The sequence below is a fragment of the Typha angustifolia genome, chromosome 14, assembly GCF_048772165.1.
Source record: "Typha angustifolia cultivar Huaian chromosome 14, ASM4877216v1, whole genome shotgun sequence".
Classification (NCBI taxonomy): Eukaryota; Viridiplantae; Streptophyta; class Magnoliopsida; order Poales; family Typhaceae; genus Typha; species Typha angustifolia.
In genome coordinates, this window is record NC_133252.1 from 4,180,783 (window position 1) to 4,198,721 (window position 17,939).

General features: G+C 33.0%; 2 protein-coding genes across 2 annotated transcripts; both read right to left on the minus strand.

Moving 5' to 3' along the window:
- Positions 1-2,590: 2,590 nt before the first annotated feature.
- LOC140776309 (protein EARLY RESPONSIVE TO DEHYDRATION 15-like) lies at positions 2,591-4,835 on the minus strand. Its single transcript, XM_073119973.1, has 3 exons — positions 4,719-4,835; positions 3,109-3,498; positions 2,591-3,021 (listed from the first exon to the last, which is right to left on the minus strand). The coding sequence occupies exons 2-3, from the start codon at positions 3,470-3,472 to the stop codon at positions 2,858-2,860; spliced, it is 528 nt and encodes a 175-aa protein (XP_072976074.1). The 5' UTR covers positions 3,473-3,498; positions 4,719-4,835; the 3' UTR covers positions 2,591-2,857.
- Positions 4,836-9,429: 4,594 nt separating this feature from the next.
- Positions 9,430-9,846, minus strand: LOC140775659 (NADPH-dependent aldehyde reductase-like protein, chloroplastic). Its single transcript, XM_073119045.1, has one exon. It carries the CDS (start codon positions 9,844-9,846, stop codon positions 9,430-9,432), a length of 417 nt encoding a protein of 138 aa, XP_072975146.1.
- Between the last annotated feature and the right edge of the window lie 8,093 nt (positions 9,847-17,939).

The window sequence follows — 17,939 nt, forward strand, 5'->3', positions numbered from 1 at the left end:
TACTTTTTTTCTTGTAATTCTTATTTTACACCCTCCGTTAATTTAAACGGTACCAGCAAATAAATATTCTATTATAATATATGAAATAATTTATAAATACCTAAATTATAGATTTTGGAACATGTTTAGGAGAACATAGCCATAAATTCATTGATAAATTGCCCCCATAATATAGTCATCTTAGTGGTGGTGGACTGACTGTCCAAGTATGCCCATTTTTGGTACTTTTGGAAATGTGCATCGTGTGAAAAGTGGCTATGACATATATACGAGATGTGGCCAAGTTGCATGGTATGCCTTTAGATCGAGATTCGATCTTCATGACTCAATTATGGTAGGAGTTCTTCGCTCTTTAGGGGAGCACATTCAAGATAAGCTCAGCCTACCACCCAGATATATGAACAATTAGAGGTATTGATCACTATTTGGAGCAGTACCTTTGTTGCATCATGGGTGATTGTCCTCAGTAGTAGCCTTTATATCTGTTCGGGGGGGGGGGGGGTGGTCCAGGTCCGTCTTACAACATCATCGACTACACCGCTATAGGCATTGTACGAGCATCTAGCCCCTTATATGATATCGCCAAAGGAGGAGGAGACCATGATAGACTTAGTATTACCAGATTGGGATGACTTATTTTGACAGGTTTGGCTTAATCTGATGGCAATCAAGAATCGGATGAATTAAGTATTGATCGGCAACACTAGATGCGAACTTTTGAAATTGGAGATTAGGTCTATGTCCAACTCTAACCTTATCACTCTAGGTCGCTCTGACTGATCTTGAATTAGAAGCTAGCCTATGACTACCTTTTTCCCTATTTGGTGGAGGAGCACATCGGATTTGTGATGTAACAACTCATCTAGTAGTGGAGTCGAGAGTGTATTTGGTGTAGAGGTGATCATTAGGTGGGTCGAGCTAAACTTTTCGGGCTAATTGGACTAGAATATTCTATTCTAGTCCGTTATTGCCCACTAGTCCATTAGATATTGAGCTTGGGTTGAATATAATGAGTCTAACATAATAAGTTAAATATAAAAAATATTATATCTTATTGGGCCAAATTTAATGGGCTTATATAAAGACATTTTAGTTATCTTTCATTAGAATATATATATATATAGTTTATTAAATATCCAATGTGGGACTAAAAAAATTATAAAAATATGCATGCACTATGGGTTGGGTTATAGATAACAGTAGTGGGTCGGGCTTTCAGGCTGAGGCAAGCGAGCAAAGGCTTAGCCCATACGGCCGACTACTATCTCGGGCTCGGGTCGGGCTTAGCTGGATTAAACTAGGCAAGTTCGAGCCAAATTTGGGCGAGCCTAATGATCATCTCTAATCTAGTGTTCCATGTACCGAGGCTCGGAGCACAAGTATCACAGACCGAGCATGTGGAGATAACATTACTTGTTCTGATGATGGGCATTAGTGAGCTCGTACCAATTCAAGTCCAATCTAGATGTCGAGTCTCACAAGACGGGTAGTTGGTGACTGAGGTGTTAATTGAGTGGTATGGATGATTAATGGGTTAGTCGATTTCAATAGTCAAGTCAGATATGAAAATGTTTCCCGAGTTCTCACCTTGAGGTCAAGGTGGATAGAGTCATGGTTGATTGTTAGGTCCGAATGGAGTTTGAATTTGACTCCTCCAAGTTAGCCTGAGCTAGTGGTCCAATTGAGTAGGATGAGTCTAAGTCTTTTCTTATTTGCATTCCAGATTTAATTGCTTATTGTATGAGTGTGTCCATGTAAGGTTAAGTCAAACTAGTTATTATTTGTTTTAGTTGGGTCATAGCCGTTAGTTGAATTGGGTCAAATTGAGTACACCTCCAATATAATATGATATGTCGAGTGCAACCCAAACTGCTTATCAATTTGAGTATAGTCCAATCTCCCTCCCATAATATTTTAGGATCTTAAAAGGCGATCATAAAGTTTTGGGACTAGAGGAATGTTTTGGCCAAAAGATGGGGTTATTCCGTAAATATCTTCCTAAAACGACAAGAACAAATGAACACGTACTCTTTTATGTGCAGGCAAATAAGTAAGAGAGTAGCTCCAAATAAGCATGTCTTGTATGCAGAAGTAAAATCTTGCTTTCAATCTAAAACAGGGCTTAAAAGTGGATGAATATTACAATATTTGGCCAAAGAAAAAGAAAAAGAAAAGAAAAAAGAAAAGGGATGTTTCGGTTTCTTACCCCATATTACGCACTTATTATGGTTTACGTCCTTCCTGCCTTTTAATCGAACACTTACATGTATATATCTTTTAATATAACTTATTTTGGAATACTCCTTACTCTAGCATCCGAATCAGGTTTGGATAGATGACTAATCAAGTATGGTTTCATATTCTTTTTACTGAATTCATTCAACTTCCTTACCCAGTCCCCATAGACATTTCTACCAGAGCAATGTTTGGAGAGCAAATTATATATTTAGAATAAGTGAAACTTAGTAATAGGAGGTTGTTGAAACTTTTTGTAGCTTTGCAACATCATAAATTATATTTAATTAGATTGGTCCAGAAACTCTTAGGAAACACATCATCCTCTCATTAAGCAGCTCGAAAGAACTTCGGATGAAGGTAAAATATTTCTAACATTGCATATTTTGCTTTTTCTTGGACCGTAGTACAGCATTTTCTACATTACTTCGTTCTTTTCTCATAGTTCTGAGGAACAGCTTGAAACAACCACCATGACAACTTGAACACTAGAACTGCATTAGTTCTGTACACAAAGAAAGTACAACTACATTCACATAGCAAGACAGGAGATCTACATTTCCAGCCGCAGCGACACCATCAAACTCTGACTGTCTTCATCGAGGCTGTTGAAAGATGGTATTCAGCGAGGCTGTTGAATGATGCGACGAACGCTGCTCTTGGGGCTCAGGTACTGCATTGGTTTCTCACGATACACAGGTGATTCTACAGGAGCTCTGGTTACTCCATTCTTAGGAGATTTCAAATTGAGACTCCTGATAACTGCCTCTGCATTACTCCCTAAACCTGTAAGAAAGTAATGAAGTCAGCTAATACTCAAGCATTAGATAGAGGAAGAGTTTCAGGTGTAGCAACTGTTACATTGAGACATACCAGGCCTCAAGTTCTCCTTTGTAAAAGCATCACCCGTTGCTTCTTGCCTAGTGTCAATGCCATAGGAGTACTCTGCCGCATCAAACTCTGCCTCCATAATGGACAACTCGTCCGTGATGCCAAGATCAAAAGAGTCTGGCAGCAGGTCCACGAGATCCTCATCATTGTGATTACCATCGAAAGTTTCTTGCTCCTGGTGCTGATGAAACCAGTGATCGCGGAACCATGCTGTTGTTTCTACAAGCTTCCACCATTGTGGGGAGAAATCCTCCACCTGCTGAAGTGCTGCCGGGATGAAGAGAGGTGCATTTGGATTCAGTGTTGACCTTCCAGCTGCTCCTGATGGTACTGCCATGATAATCATTGATTCTTCAAGCAATAAAACAGTCTCTGTGAAAAGAAAAAGACAATCTTAGATTAAATTCATTTCCTCATCAGAAAAAAATAATCATGGAAATTTACCAAGTCAGTAAGAACCTAACTAGCCAAAGATAGATTCCACTTAAGAATTCACCGGAACAAGTATGATGAATAACTCGTGTTGTACACCTAGCAAAATTTCCTTACTCTTATCTAAATTATGATGTTCAATCATCACAATTGCACTACCTTTCTCTTATCCATTTTTAACAATGATGACAAGAAGGAGACATTAATGTTCTATGATCCGTAAGTGATTAAGCTGTAAATTAAATAAAATACCAGTAAAACAGAATGCAAGGAGAGATAAAATAACTACAGTTGCTGATAACAAATATTAGTGAAACTTTATGCAGTCGCTCTAAAGATGAAAGATATTGGTGAATCAGATCCCAAATATAAAATGGGCAAGTCCCAAGACCACTAGTTACATCAAAATAAAGTACAACGATATCTTCAAAGGCACCTATGATCCATGACTAACAAAAGGAGATCATAGATAATAACTTCTCCATTTCAAGTGTAATAACAGTCAACAACATAGTTTTTCTTTGTTTAAGGATACCAGTTCAATGATCAAACTAACAAATAGACCAAGTTGCTAAAGGTCTCTCCCGATCAATCGCTACTTCAGAAGTTGGTTCAGATATATTCTTTGCTTCTAGGCGACGATCACCAAATTTAAAAGAACAAAGATGGAAAGGGCTTGATGAAGAACTGAAATCAACGGTACTCGATGCCGGAAGTACGCTAAACAAGAAGACAACTTGAATTCCGAGAACGATGGGCTTCGGAGAAACCGATCGAATTACGCAATTAAGAATAAAATAAGCAGATCCAAACCAACTAGTTTTCGACTTTTCAAGATCTGACCAAAAGAACTCAGGTCAAACCTCCAGATCATCCAAAATATCAAAGTGCGCATAGATTTCGAAGTCAACGCTATAATCTCACAAGATCAAGACATATCAAGACAAACAACAAAGCAGGAAAACCGCCGATCTATACGATTGCCCTCGGATCAAACCCAATTTGACTCAAAAATTTCCCAATATCTCCAAAATCCAGGCCAGAGATCATCGACCAAATCGTTCTCAACAGATCAAGGAAGAATCGAACCGAGCCTTCAGAGATCCGACCATTGGATTCATATTGATACGAATTAGAGATCTTATGGAGTTAGATTTTACCTCTTGGAGATCGAAATGGTCGATGAGAAAATATCTGAAGAAAGGTTACATGATTGGTAGTGGTGGAGGTTGGTATTTATAGTGGATTAGATGCGTTACCGAGCCTCGAGGTTCGGATTTATCCGAAGCTGCAGCTTTGGTCAACATTTTACACTATACGCGTGGTCTACTATTTCAGGCGCGGTAGAACCCGAAAGCGCCTTCCTTGTCGACTTGGGAATTCTAAATCTCGGATTTATTTATCCGATGTTATTTATTTATTTATCCGATGTTAGATATTATTCTAAATAATTTTATTCTATATCTATTTATCAAAATTATTATACCACAGTTACTAATTTATCATTCATATCTATACCATCAATCTACTTTATATCAAATTAAATATTATTTATCTTAATTTTATAAAAATAAAATATATTTTCTTTCGCTTTATATTATATCATAAATAATTATTATATGTCTATTTTAGAATACAAGTAAATGTAAGAATAATTATTTATAAAATAAGTATCTTAGTTTGACCAGCTTGATTTTTGAAATATGTTTGAAAATAATTTTAAGCTAAGCTTGATTATGAGTTGGCTTGATATAATTATAATATCTATATATCTATATATATAAATAATATAAGCAGTACTTTATAGAAATTAGTTCTGAACTTAATCTTATCATATATTTTTTTGCAAAGATTTGTATTAGTTTATAATTTTATAATTGAATTAGCCTTTTTTTTAATTTAATTTAAGCCTAAATTAAGTTTGATCAAGCTCAAAATTGACTTGAATTAAAATAATTTTAATTTAAGTTTGATCACAAATCTAGGCTAAATACTATTTTCAATTCAAGCTTGATTAAAATTAGATTTGATCAAGCTCGGATCACACCTATTATTAGTGAAACACATGAAAAAGGTAGAAGATATTGGTAGAAATAAAAGTATAATATATGAAAACTTATTAGCAAAAATGATGATTTTATAAAGTTGTTAACCAATTTTCTATTCCCCTCGTTATACTAAAGTATTTAAATTGTTTAGCATTTTTTTTTTCTGCATATAGACTCTTAGAAAAAATTTCTTATTTGCTTACAGACTTATCTAAAGTTCATAATTACATATATATCTCTCAAATCACATTTTTTGATGTGTGCATATTTATCCTTTAAAATCCTCATTTTTTTTATATTATCTACCTCCTAAAATTCGGACAATTTAGGTAAAAGATAAAAATGTTTTTTTATTCTAATTTAAACATTTCTCTTAGTTAAGAGTGTTTTTGTCTTTTTCTATTTAATTATTGAGAGTAATCGAGAGTATTTGTGCAGAAAACATAAGATTTGAGGAGTAAATTTAGAAGGGTATAAAACTAAATAAATTTATTTTAAGGGTATACATGTAAAGAGCCTATACCTGAAATTTTCTTAATAAATCACTTAGTGACTTTAGTAGATAGTTTAGAAACCATAGTAAAAGAGTAATTTTTCTTAGGATATCTAAATGTTTGAACTATTGTTCATTTTTACATAGATCATCTTATTTATTTTTTCATAACATATTAACTTTTTTAACTATGTGAAAGTATCTGAATTGCCCTTGTGTTGCTTATCAATTAGATTTTTGTCAAAAAATATCACAGGAACATCGTATGATTAACTTTAGACTATTTCAGATAATTTTACTTTTATTTTTAAAGCAAAAAAAAAAAAAAAGAGAATGCTGACATAAAATGATCATTTGATATTTTTTTTATTAATAGGGGGTAAAATATAAAAAATAAATAAAACTAATAGGATGTTCTACATGAGAATAGACTATAATTGTAGGGTTTAGAATTATAATAAGAATATTGACAGATACAGTTTAACTATAAAAAGAATCGAACTCAGAAACTCTGATATAATAATAAGAATTGTAGTTGTCAAATTTAATATTTAATCTAATATAAGATATTATCAAGATTACCGACTTAGTTTGTAGAAAAACGCTTTTTGTGTCAGTTGACAGAATGACATAAAAGTGATATTTTGATTAGAAAGTTGCCTAAAATATAAAAAATGAACTATGAGAATAATGGAAACCAAAGGTATTTTATTTGCTAGGTTTGGAGTTATAATTAAGGCCGGGAACATATTCAAGTATCACACTACTTGAGCTTGAGCTTGAATCACTTTTCTAGTTACATATTGGTTTTACAGATCTAACAATCATATAAAAGAAATACACAATCTTTAGAAAATATATTTGTTCACCAACTATTATATATATATATATATATATATATATATATATACACACACACTAGTACTAGGTCACCAGAAGTAGTCTTTACTTTATAAATTTGCTAAATGCCCACTTGTAAACATTTTATTCCTAAATAAATCATCATAATTAGTAGAATAATTTAGAAATATTAAAGAATAACAACATGGTTAGTGGTAGGATTGTAGTCATGTATATTAAATGGGCACAGATTTTAAAATTCTATATTTTAAATGAATCAAATATTATTTTGCATATCCAATATAGGAAGAAATACATAGAATATATATATATATATATATATATATATATAATAAATGAATTTTTATATAGTTAGCAATGAAAACTTAATTTTCACATTATCAAGAAATGATATTATTATCCTCAAAATAACATAAATGCACTAAAATTGTTGAGCTCTTTCAAAAATAATATTCTACAATCTACCTAATTACCATTGGAAATAACGTTAGATTAAGAAATGATTGTCTTGCCTTTATATAAATTTTTTGAAATAACTTAATAGTGGCAAGGGGAATCCTTTTCCATATAATTATTATAAATATTTTGTATCTTAAACTTCAAGAGAAAAAGTTTTAGTTGTCGGGAATATGTTATAAACATTCGTTCTGAATTTAACCACGATATTTTAGAGCAAATGTCCGACAAACTTGGGACATGTTTAATTTTGATCTTGTGGTAACTCATTTTAAAACAAGTTTTAGTTAGGAGGTTTTTATGAACCGGCTTAATCTGATCCGCAACGATTCTAGACTCGATAAAGCTCGTAATTTTTGAAGGAATCTGCGAATAATCTAACAGAAAGATTCTCCTGAATTTTGGATATGTTGTTGCTCTTAGAGAGAGTTTTCCAACGAATCCAAGATCACAGGATTTGGATGGTTAGATCTTAAATCGACTAAATAGTGGCCAAAGGTCAATTAGATCTTATCTTAACTCTCTAATAACTAGATAGATGCTAGGTTTACTCCTTGGTGTAAAGAGGGAGAAGTTGTTGTAGAAGAGGAAGCTAGAAGTTGATAAAAACTTAGGCGGTAGAAGAAGGAAAGTGGGAGAGGGCGCAATGGCTAGAGACAAGTTGAGAAGGAAATAAATATCAAAGCCAATTCAATTATCTAAGATAAACTCCAATTAGGATTTCTTCCATATAGTTATAGAGACTCACCCTAAGGAATCGATCGCGTTCGAATACGGAATTTTCGTTTTCTATCGATGCAAACGTATAAGGGTGTTCGAACGACCGCGTTTGAACGGCTAGATTTCATTCAAATGCACAATTTGCGTTCTTTATTTTTACGAACGTGTGCAGGCGTTCGCATCCCCGTTTAAACGCGATCCTTATGTTCGAATGCGCCCCAACAAAAATACTTTTATTACTTTTAATATACTCAACTAGATAAATAGACTCAACCCAATAAACCCAATGCCACGAGTGAAATTAATATGGATCGATTCTTTCAGAGGCATGCACAAGAACAGACCTTGAAGTAACTTTGAAGACCTTTTGAGATAATTGGAGTTATTTTATCTTCGCTAAGTGCAAGATTGATTCAATCTCTTTTAGTTTTTCTCTTAATCTTTAATTTTTTTTCCTTTTTTTCTTACTGAACTCTATTTCATTTTCTAAATGAATTCTGGGATTGATTCCCGTTTCTACCAAAACTAAAAGAGTGATGTTAAAAGAACATAACGATAATTTATAATATGTTAAAAAGTTTTCATTAACAAATTTATATAAAAACTATCAAATCCTACTAAAATTAGACAGAGTTATGTCTCATCCTGGAGGTTGGATTGTTGTTTTCTTGGATCTTTTTCCACTTCCCTTGGCACCCTCGTGAAGCTAGATGACAAATCAATCCCCAAATAGAGGACCGTACAATTCTTGCAAGAGTTTTTCTTTTTTTGGGGTGGGGCTTTGGAAATTGGAACTAAGACTTCCAGGTGGTTCAATGGGAAGAATTGCAGGGCTGGGGGCCTCGCAGCAGGATGCTTTGTTTCCAAGATGAAGGATTTCTTTTTCGTCCTTCGGAGAAATTATTAAGCTTTCCGTGCTCTTTTTCTACTCAGCAGCGACGAGTCTGCGACCACGGACTATACATCAACCATTGATCAACTTTTGACGAGCATAGAGACAAGCGATAGGGGATGTGTATATATTTGGTGCCATCTTGACGTGCCAGCATGTTGGGCTGAGCATAGGTAGCTGCCGCTGCTTAGAGGTGATAATCAGACGGGCCGGGGGTCTATTGAGCTAATCGAGTAGCTATTTTTAGGCTTATTCCTCGTGCAGTATAATACCAAAATATTTTTACTGTAGCCATAGCAGAAGGGCAAAGAGTAGCAGACGGGCGGGGTCAAGCCTAGCTGGCCCGTGCCGCATGATGTCGGGTCCTGAGCCTCGGGCCGGGCACCCTCATCATTCACCGTCTAGCATGATGTCTCTTGAGCCTCCCCATCAGTCCCCACTGCCTCGGTGCCACGCAGTTTGTCGTGATCGTCGTCCCCTTCAGCCCCTTCGACAGGTATCCACACCATCGCCTCCATTATTTCCATCGCAGCCTTTGAAGCCATGTATGCCTCGTACCGGGGGACAGAGCCATCACTAGTGATGACACTACCACCATCCACTTGCCGTCGCTTTCCCTCTTGGCAATAGAGGAAGCCCCTCTCGAGTATTGATCGCAAAGGTGGAGTCTCAGTCCTTGAGATCTGTGCCGGCGATTGTGGGGTAGAGAACCCGACGCAGGTCACCAGGATGTGCATCGACCGGCCGAAGGAGGATTTAGCCCTATCAAAGAAGACTTGAACTCTAGTCGATTCGGAGACGTTGGTTTTGACCGGCATGACTATCCATAAATATTAACAATAGAATATGCAAATACTAACACCAAATTCTAGGAATAATAACACATGATTCCATAAATAAACAAATAAAAAGGGCTAAATATATTTTACCTTTCTGTATCTGTGCCCAAAATTATTTTACTCCTATGTACTTACGACTAAACTAAAATCGTCAGCTTTTCTATCAATGTTAATGGAGCATGCTCAAATGACCAAAATACCTCATCATGTTTATTAGGCAACATAGATGAGTTTTTGATCTGAATTTATTTAAACCTTATATTTGTCTTGTTCTTAGATATGATATAACTATTAAACTTTATAAAAACTAGGTTTGATAAAACTTAACATATAATAAGAACTATCTAGAAAGTAAGAGAAGAAAACATGTGAGTATTTTTAAAGATATAAATGCTTTTATAAAATGGGAAGGGTATTTTTGTTCATAAAAAAATAAAAAAAGAAGAAATTCAGCCTACCATCTAATTTTAAATTTTTTTTGGGTGCACTAAATTAATTTTGATGGAAAAGCTAATGATCTCATTTTAGTCGTATATGGATTAATTTGAGACTTTTTAAAGTATATGAATGAAGTGATTTTAGACATAAGTACACGAGGTTAAAATATATTTAACTCTCATTAAAATCTACAAAACTCCTCGTATCACAACTACATAAATAAACTAATAAAATCTTTATAGATAAACTAAAAAAATTACTATATCAAACAAATGAGAACTATTGAATCTCATAGATCACAATTATATAGAGAAACTAATAAAATCTATTGATAAGCAGACCAAAAAAAAAAAGAATAAGAAAATCTAAAAATGAGATCATTTCATTTACATCACTCACAATGGGCTTCAAGAAAATGCCCCAATCCTGCTGTTTGTCTTTCACGTGTAACATAGACCATGTGAAGGTTGGAAGAGCTAGCGATATACAATTATCACCGCATAAAATAAAAAATAAAAACACGTAAAAATCCGCAAGCCACAACATGTTTATTAATAGTATAAAAACAAATTCTGAATAAAGAGTACATGCTGAAGAGAAAATACAATGAAGGAAAAAAAAATGTCCCTTTACAATGCTATTATAAAATAATAATAAAAGAGGCTTCGCACCTTATAAGGTGAATCGTCATAAAAGCTTTCGTTACGATTGCGATCAATCTGTATCATGTGTCAAATGTGGAAAAGTTTAATGTTTATTAAGTGATACTATCTTTAGCATGGTAATTTATAAGAAAATACATGGCGTGATAAGATTCATAAATTTTTACCCAACATTCAAAGTACACAAATAGCCAAAAAAATGATCCCGTGCAATCTCAACTCATATTCATGTAGTATGCATCTCATACTAAAAATTAACTCGACAAATAATGTATGAATAATGAACTCATATTCTATCATCTCTTATACAACATAAGACATGTTAATGAGTTATATTAACTAGCAAGGTTTGGCTCCATATATGCTAACTTTCTTTACATTTACAAGTGTTACTATTCGACCTCGTAGGTTAAGTTAATCGAGTTGGTTGAGTCAAGTCGAATCAAATTGAGTTAGTTAGTTTTATTTTATTACTTTAAATTTTAAATAAAATAGATAATTCATATGTGGATCCAATTTGCTATGATATTTACTTTTATAATAGAAGTGAACATGTATTGATTATTATCATTGAATAAATTTGAGTCTAGCCAAATTATTTTTATCGTCTTTATCTTTTATTATAGCCGTCAGATTGTCTTAACTATAAAACCATTTCGAGCATCCAAACCCTAGCCACCATCTTCAACCATGAGCTACTCTACTATGTAGTCGTTCACCACTACCCTTGACCATCTGCCACCCTTCGATGATCAGGCAACATTGAAAATTTATTTATTTATCCCATTCTGACATTCCTTTACAATTTTATTTATAACTTTTTATATCACGATATTTGATTCATGTGAAACTAGAACCATTGAAACCGTAACTCATGAGGCTACCACCCACAAAAGTACTACAAATTTCTTACATCCAAATCAGTGTAGATTTGGTTTGTAATAACAAGTCCATCTATTCATATGACACAAGGTCTACTGATCATTACCCGTACTACACCAGACACTAGACCCACCGGCCAACACTCGTACTCGTGCAAAATTAACACCTTAAGATGGAGGATAGACTTTAAAGATAGAATTGTTTGTCTATCACCCATCGAAGTTGATTAGTCATCCGTCAAAGCAGACTAACAACCTCAATTATGGGCCTATCACCATAATCATTGCCTAGGTGAGAACATTCGTCCCACCCCATTCATGCTCAACTCAAAACTATCTGACTTTAACCAGGCTAAGCCTGATCCTAGCTCAAAATGGTAATGGGCGGTAGAGGCCATGCCTTTACTCGCTTGGCCCAACCCATTTTGCTATTGCAGTCCAGCTCATTATGCTCGCCCACAACCCGACCGATTATATTTGCCTATAACTTGGCCCATTATGCCCATGCATAGGCTTATCAACGCAAAGTCCACGACACGTGAACAATGGAAATATAATATTTAGTTAATAGGCATGTAGTCTAGGTCTGGTAAATAAAAGGAAAATCTAAAAGTAGGCTAGTTTGGAGTAAAACAATAAATATTATGATTTTTACTATTTTACTCTTTTCAACAATAATAAAAAAATAATTTATAGGTGTACTTTGATAATCTTAAGTTCCCTCTCATGCTTATAAATAGATAATAATTCTCTAAATATCTTAAGACTCACTCTAACATTGAAGGCTTGAAAGTTTTGAGGCAAGATTAACAAATTGAGATTAATCAAGGGTCAACAAGAAGCAAGCAAATGAATTCTTTTCTTATTTTGCTCATTTTTTTTTCTGCTTATTATTATGGCAAATTTTTTCTTAATTTTGTTAATATGAATTTCTTTCATGCTCAAATAAAATTGGAACCTGAAGATCTAACTCATACACCCAATACACCCGCTCCACAACATTTATCCAATTCTGAAGAACTTCTAAGAGGTTAAAATCTGAAGCTTAAAAATATTTCAAATAAATTAAAACAAAAGATGCTCAAGATATTATCACTAATTGTAAAGCAAAATATCTTCAATGTGATCATATTTTTTTTTTGTATCAGCCAAGAATGACACTATTCATCTAATGATGCATAAAAATAGATTAAATAACACTAATACGACATGAATAATTACATAATAACACAATGACTCCTTGAACTAAAAAAACTTGACACTAACACCCCTAAATTAATGAAGATTATAAAAAATGACCTTCTACCGTGAGGTATTTTGACAAAAACTTGTCACGTGCTTAGCTCATGACTATTTTTTTTTTTTTTTGCATTTCATAACACTGCTGCCCTCATTCCTTATTTTAATAAAATCTAATTAACTAAAGTGCTTAATTTTATTCTTCTTTCCTTACATCTTTAACTCAGCAGGACTGCATCCGTTCTCATCCAAAAGCTTTGCTGCTCCTCTCTTCCTTCTCATTGAAAGCTTAGCTTAGCTCTCTCTCCTCTTCCCTGCTCATCAAAAGCTTAGCTGCTCCCCTTCTTGCCTCCTCCAAAGCTTCATTTCTCTTCCATTCTCTTCCAACACTTGTGGATTGATGGCCTCTACTTATAGCACCATCAATAGCTATCAATCATAGCCAATTGGGGAGGGGAAGGTGTATTGCCATCGTGGAATAAAGGTTGTGTTGATAACTTCTTTCATAGATAATAATCTTGGAAAAAGTTCCTACATAGTATAAATTTACTAGGTTAGATTCAAGATTTCTAGATAATCTTACTAATCAAACCACTTTTTTTCCATTCATCATTGTAGAATCCAAACAGTTGGTAGTTTTTTTTTGTTAGGTGGAATCCTCCAGTATATCTATGAAGCAAAGGTTTGGTTAAGGAAAAGATTGATGGCATCAAGAAAAGATTATAAGTCTACAATTTGAGAAGAAGCTAATTAAAAATTAGAAGAAGTTAATAAAAATTGCTAAAGAGGTGTGAAATTGCAAATGTTGATTGTATCCTCTAAAATAAAGAGAAAGGAGTCTATTTGTTATTTTTTTTATCTTCTAGTAGTAAGTCTAGTTTTATTGGTTTATATTGGCAATGGATTAAGAAATCTGTCAAACATAAATTTGCTTTGAACTTATTACTAGTTGAAAATAAATGAAGAGTACAAAAATTCTAAAATTACTATGCATTCAGATTCACAGCTAAACAATAAAATTAGTTGCAAATATTATTTAATATCATCGTACCATTAACACATTTGAAACAAACGCATAGAACTACAAAATTAATTTTTTTTTTTCACATTACCATAGTTAACATCACTAAAACATGTTTACATCATGTAAATATTGTTTCATATCACCATAAATGTTAACATTACTAAAACATGTCTACAATATGTTATGATAAATAATAACATATTATGACACTAAGTTTATCATTAACCACATACCAAAAATTTAACATCACCAAAGCATCAACACGTTTGATATCATTAAACCACCGGCATGTCTAACAACACTTTTAAGTTAGCATCGTCCATAATAAGTACTAATTTGAACAAATCATTTGGCTACTAATTCTTGAGTACCTAAGATGTTGTGGCCTCTGTCCTCTTTCTTGACCTTTTCCACTTCCTTATTTCTTCATCTTTTTTGGCCTCTTCCATTTTCTTGACCTTTTCCACTATCTTGCACACCTTGGCCCTTTGAAGACGATTGTTGTTGAAAGATAAATATTGATGATTAAAAAATAGTTTGCTAAAAAATTGTAACATATAACTTAAACTTTAGTTTAGGATTTGGACATCTTCATCTTGAATTTGCTCTTACCTCTAAATGTTTGTGTTGATCTTTTTGTTCTGAAACTTGTTGTTATTTTAATATTTTCAACTGATCCTATTATTCTGCAAGTCTTTATATTGTGGTCATATTATTTACAATATCTATGCCTTGAAGATGTATGTCTCCTTCCAAGATAAGGAATTCTATATTTATCTTCAGCTTTCTCTCTACTCTTCTTAGGTTTATAAAGGGCTTTTCTATAATGTGGATAAATGACATATCAAAAGTTGTATGTAGCCGTTTTGATTGATTAGGAATAGGATAAATCATATGGTTCAAAATTTTCAAGGACAAGATCAACAATAAAAATCTTCTAGCTATCTTTGGTTAATAAATAATGCAGCAACTGCATGACAACATAGTATCCCAGAGATGTCCCAAATTTTGTAAATGCCCATATTTTGGCTTTTGGGTCAATATACAAGACTTGAATGTGGTTTTGACTTAAAAAAAACTTTTGGCATATATAGTCTCATATTCTCTAGTCTTTGTCTTCCTCTCTTTCAGCTTCTTCTAAATCTTTTGAAAAAACTTTATGTTTGAAAGTAGCACTAAGTTGCATCTTCTCATTGTATCTAGTTATCAACTCCCTTCTTATCATCTCTGCTATTAAAATGATTAGTTTATTCCTATTATTCTTCAAGTATATATTAAATGCTTCACTTATATTGTTCACAATCCTATCATACTTACTTTTAAGATTTTATCTACTCTTAGCCCAACAAGAAAGATTATCCTTCATCAACCAAGCATAAGCATCTTAATTTACTACCTTGTATGCATCTAAATATGCTTAAAGTTTATGGATTTTATAAGTTCCTACAACTGCCCGTATAAGATCTTTGTATTCTTTGCCTTTGAATAGTTTAGAAAAATTGGCATACATGGGCCTAATACAATACCTATGCTTCCCCTAAGGTATTAGTTACTTAAATATTTGTACTAGTTACTATATATTTGTAAGAAATGATTCATAGTTAATTGATTTTGAAATAACTCAAAAACTAATTATTGTTAATGAAATAATTCAAATATATATACTTTTACTTATCTGAAATAAATATCTGTCTCTTCTTATTTGGTCTTCTAATTATTAAAATAAAGTTATCTATAACCAACTCTAGCTATCCTTATACTTAGCCTCTACAACTACAATGGCAAATGGATATATTTGATTATAAGTAATCGTCCACCATATGACTCTTTTAGGTGACAAGCTTCTAAGCCAATGAAAGGTCCACAACCATCAAGAAATTTTTTGGCCTATGCAACATATATAATAGATACTTTTTGAAAAATTGATGGTTCATTAGTAGTAGGTCTTTCTACTTGCAGTTGTGCTTACAGAATTTTGCTTGTCACTGTTTTACAATAATCTCACAACTTCTAATATTACTCTCTATGATTGCCCTAAATTGCTTCTATAACATTCCTCTTTGTTCTATAAACTTGCATACTTGAAATATTCAACATCCAAGCTCTTCTTATTGCCCTCTTTATAACCTTTACTTTCCAATCAGGGTTGTCCATTAATTGCTCCACATATTTCTCTGACAATAATTTATAGTTGGTTCTTGAATTGATTTAAAATCTTTCACATGAGTGAGACCCTTTTAGATTCTTAATCTAATAAGATTTAGTCATTCCTATTTGGAGATGCATGACATCTAAATTGATAATTTTCATTTGGAGAAACAATTTATAACTCTAGACGGTTTATTCTTTATAAACTTGTGTTGATAGCTTTCTCTAATGTAAAATTATTTAAGCAATGACCTAAAAGATTGCACATTTGGTAAAACTATTTCAAGAATCAACTTAGATTATAACTATCCCATTCCCTATTAGAACTACTTGAGTAATCACCAATCTAGTTTGGTATTCTTCTATATCAGTTTCATATTCATGTTCTCTCATACTTGCTTCATCTTCTCTTAAATTAGCTTATTTTCTCATAGATTAGTTTCCTCTTCAACACATTTTTAGCAGCCTCATTATCTTTATTAGTAGCCTGCTTATTTAGATCTTCAATATATATAGCTTGAGTAATCTCAATTGATACCTCCTCACATTCATATGTTGATCATTACTAATATTGCTTTTGTCCTAACTTATTTCTAAAACCTTTAGCAAGATCTCTTCATTAGTTCTCATATGTTCATCCTCAACCTCAGAAGTAGCCTTAGCATTAGTTGAGATATAATGGGCTCTTAGTATTGGCTCGTAAAGCATTTTATTACTATCCAAATGTGGCACATTAATGTAGACATCCATTCTTTCAATACCAACATACATAACTAACATTTTCAAAATATCTCTGTCATTATTGATCTCTTTCAATCCGATAATTAGGTCATATCTAGAATGGTTTTAATACAACTTGAAATTTAGAATATATTCTAATTCCTTAAGAAAGTTTACAACATTTATATATGATATATAGTCTGGATCAATTGTCTATTTTATAACTTGTCCATTTACATAGGCAGATTTAGGTCTATGAACAAGCTTTCATTTGTGATAAAATATTATTGTATTGAGAAAAATCATCCATCTATGATAAAAGACACATTCCCATGTAAAAAAAGTAAATAATCATATTGGTCGGTCTTGACTTTGCAAACATAACATACAAACAGACTAAAATTTTAATCGTACTAAAACCACAGGCACTCTATCCCATAAATAAGCTGCACGATATAGTGATCGCCCATAATTCGCGATCGTCTTTCCATACACTGATTCGAACTCATAGATTATAAATGATTTGACTGTTGGATGCATCTGCTCGTAGTAGAATGACAAACTTATAAAAAAAAAAAAACTATTTTTGCAAGGGAAAACAGAACAACATAAGTTATAAAAATAAAAACCAAGTATTTTATTATTATTTTTTTTTTGCAAATCACCCAAAAATTATTGATATACTAACTAACATAATGTAATGTTTCCATTTATAAAGCTCTCTTATTAACGAGTAATAAAACTAATTAATAGACAGGATAAATAAGTATCAAAATTTTCACCTTATTATGCTGAATTTTTACATTTTCTTTTCTTAGTCGCATGAATCATAGTTTAACAAATAAAAAGACGGGTCGGGTTTGAATTAGCCCGTATCCGAAGTCCAAACTAGACCACTACGTTGCATCCTCACGTGCCAGCCTCACGTGCGTTCCTCATATTTCCCTTCGCTCCGCTAGA

Excerpts from the sequence above, each read along its gene's own strand:
- LOC140776309 (XM_073119973.1), bottom strand. The coding sequence starts at position 3,472 with ATGATTATCATGGCAGTACCATCAGGAGCAGCTGGAAGGTCAACACTG. Across the intron at positions 3,022-3,108 it reads AAAGGAGAACTTGAGGCCTG|GTTTAGGGAGTAATGCAGAG; the intron begins GTATGTCTCAAT and ends ACTTTCTTACAG.
- LOC140775659 (XM_073119045.1), bottom strand. The coding sequence starts at position 9,846 with ATGCCGGTCAAAACCAACGTCTCCGAATCGACTAGAGTTCAAGTCTTC.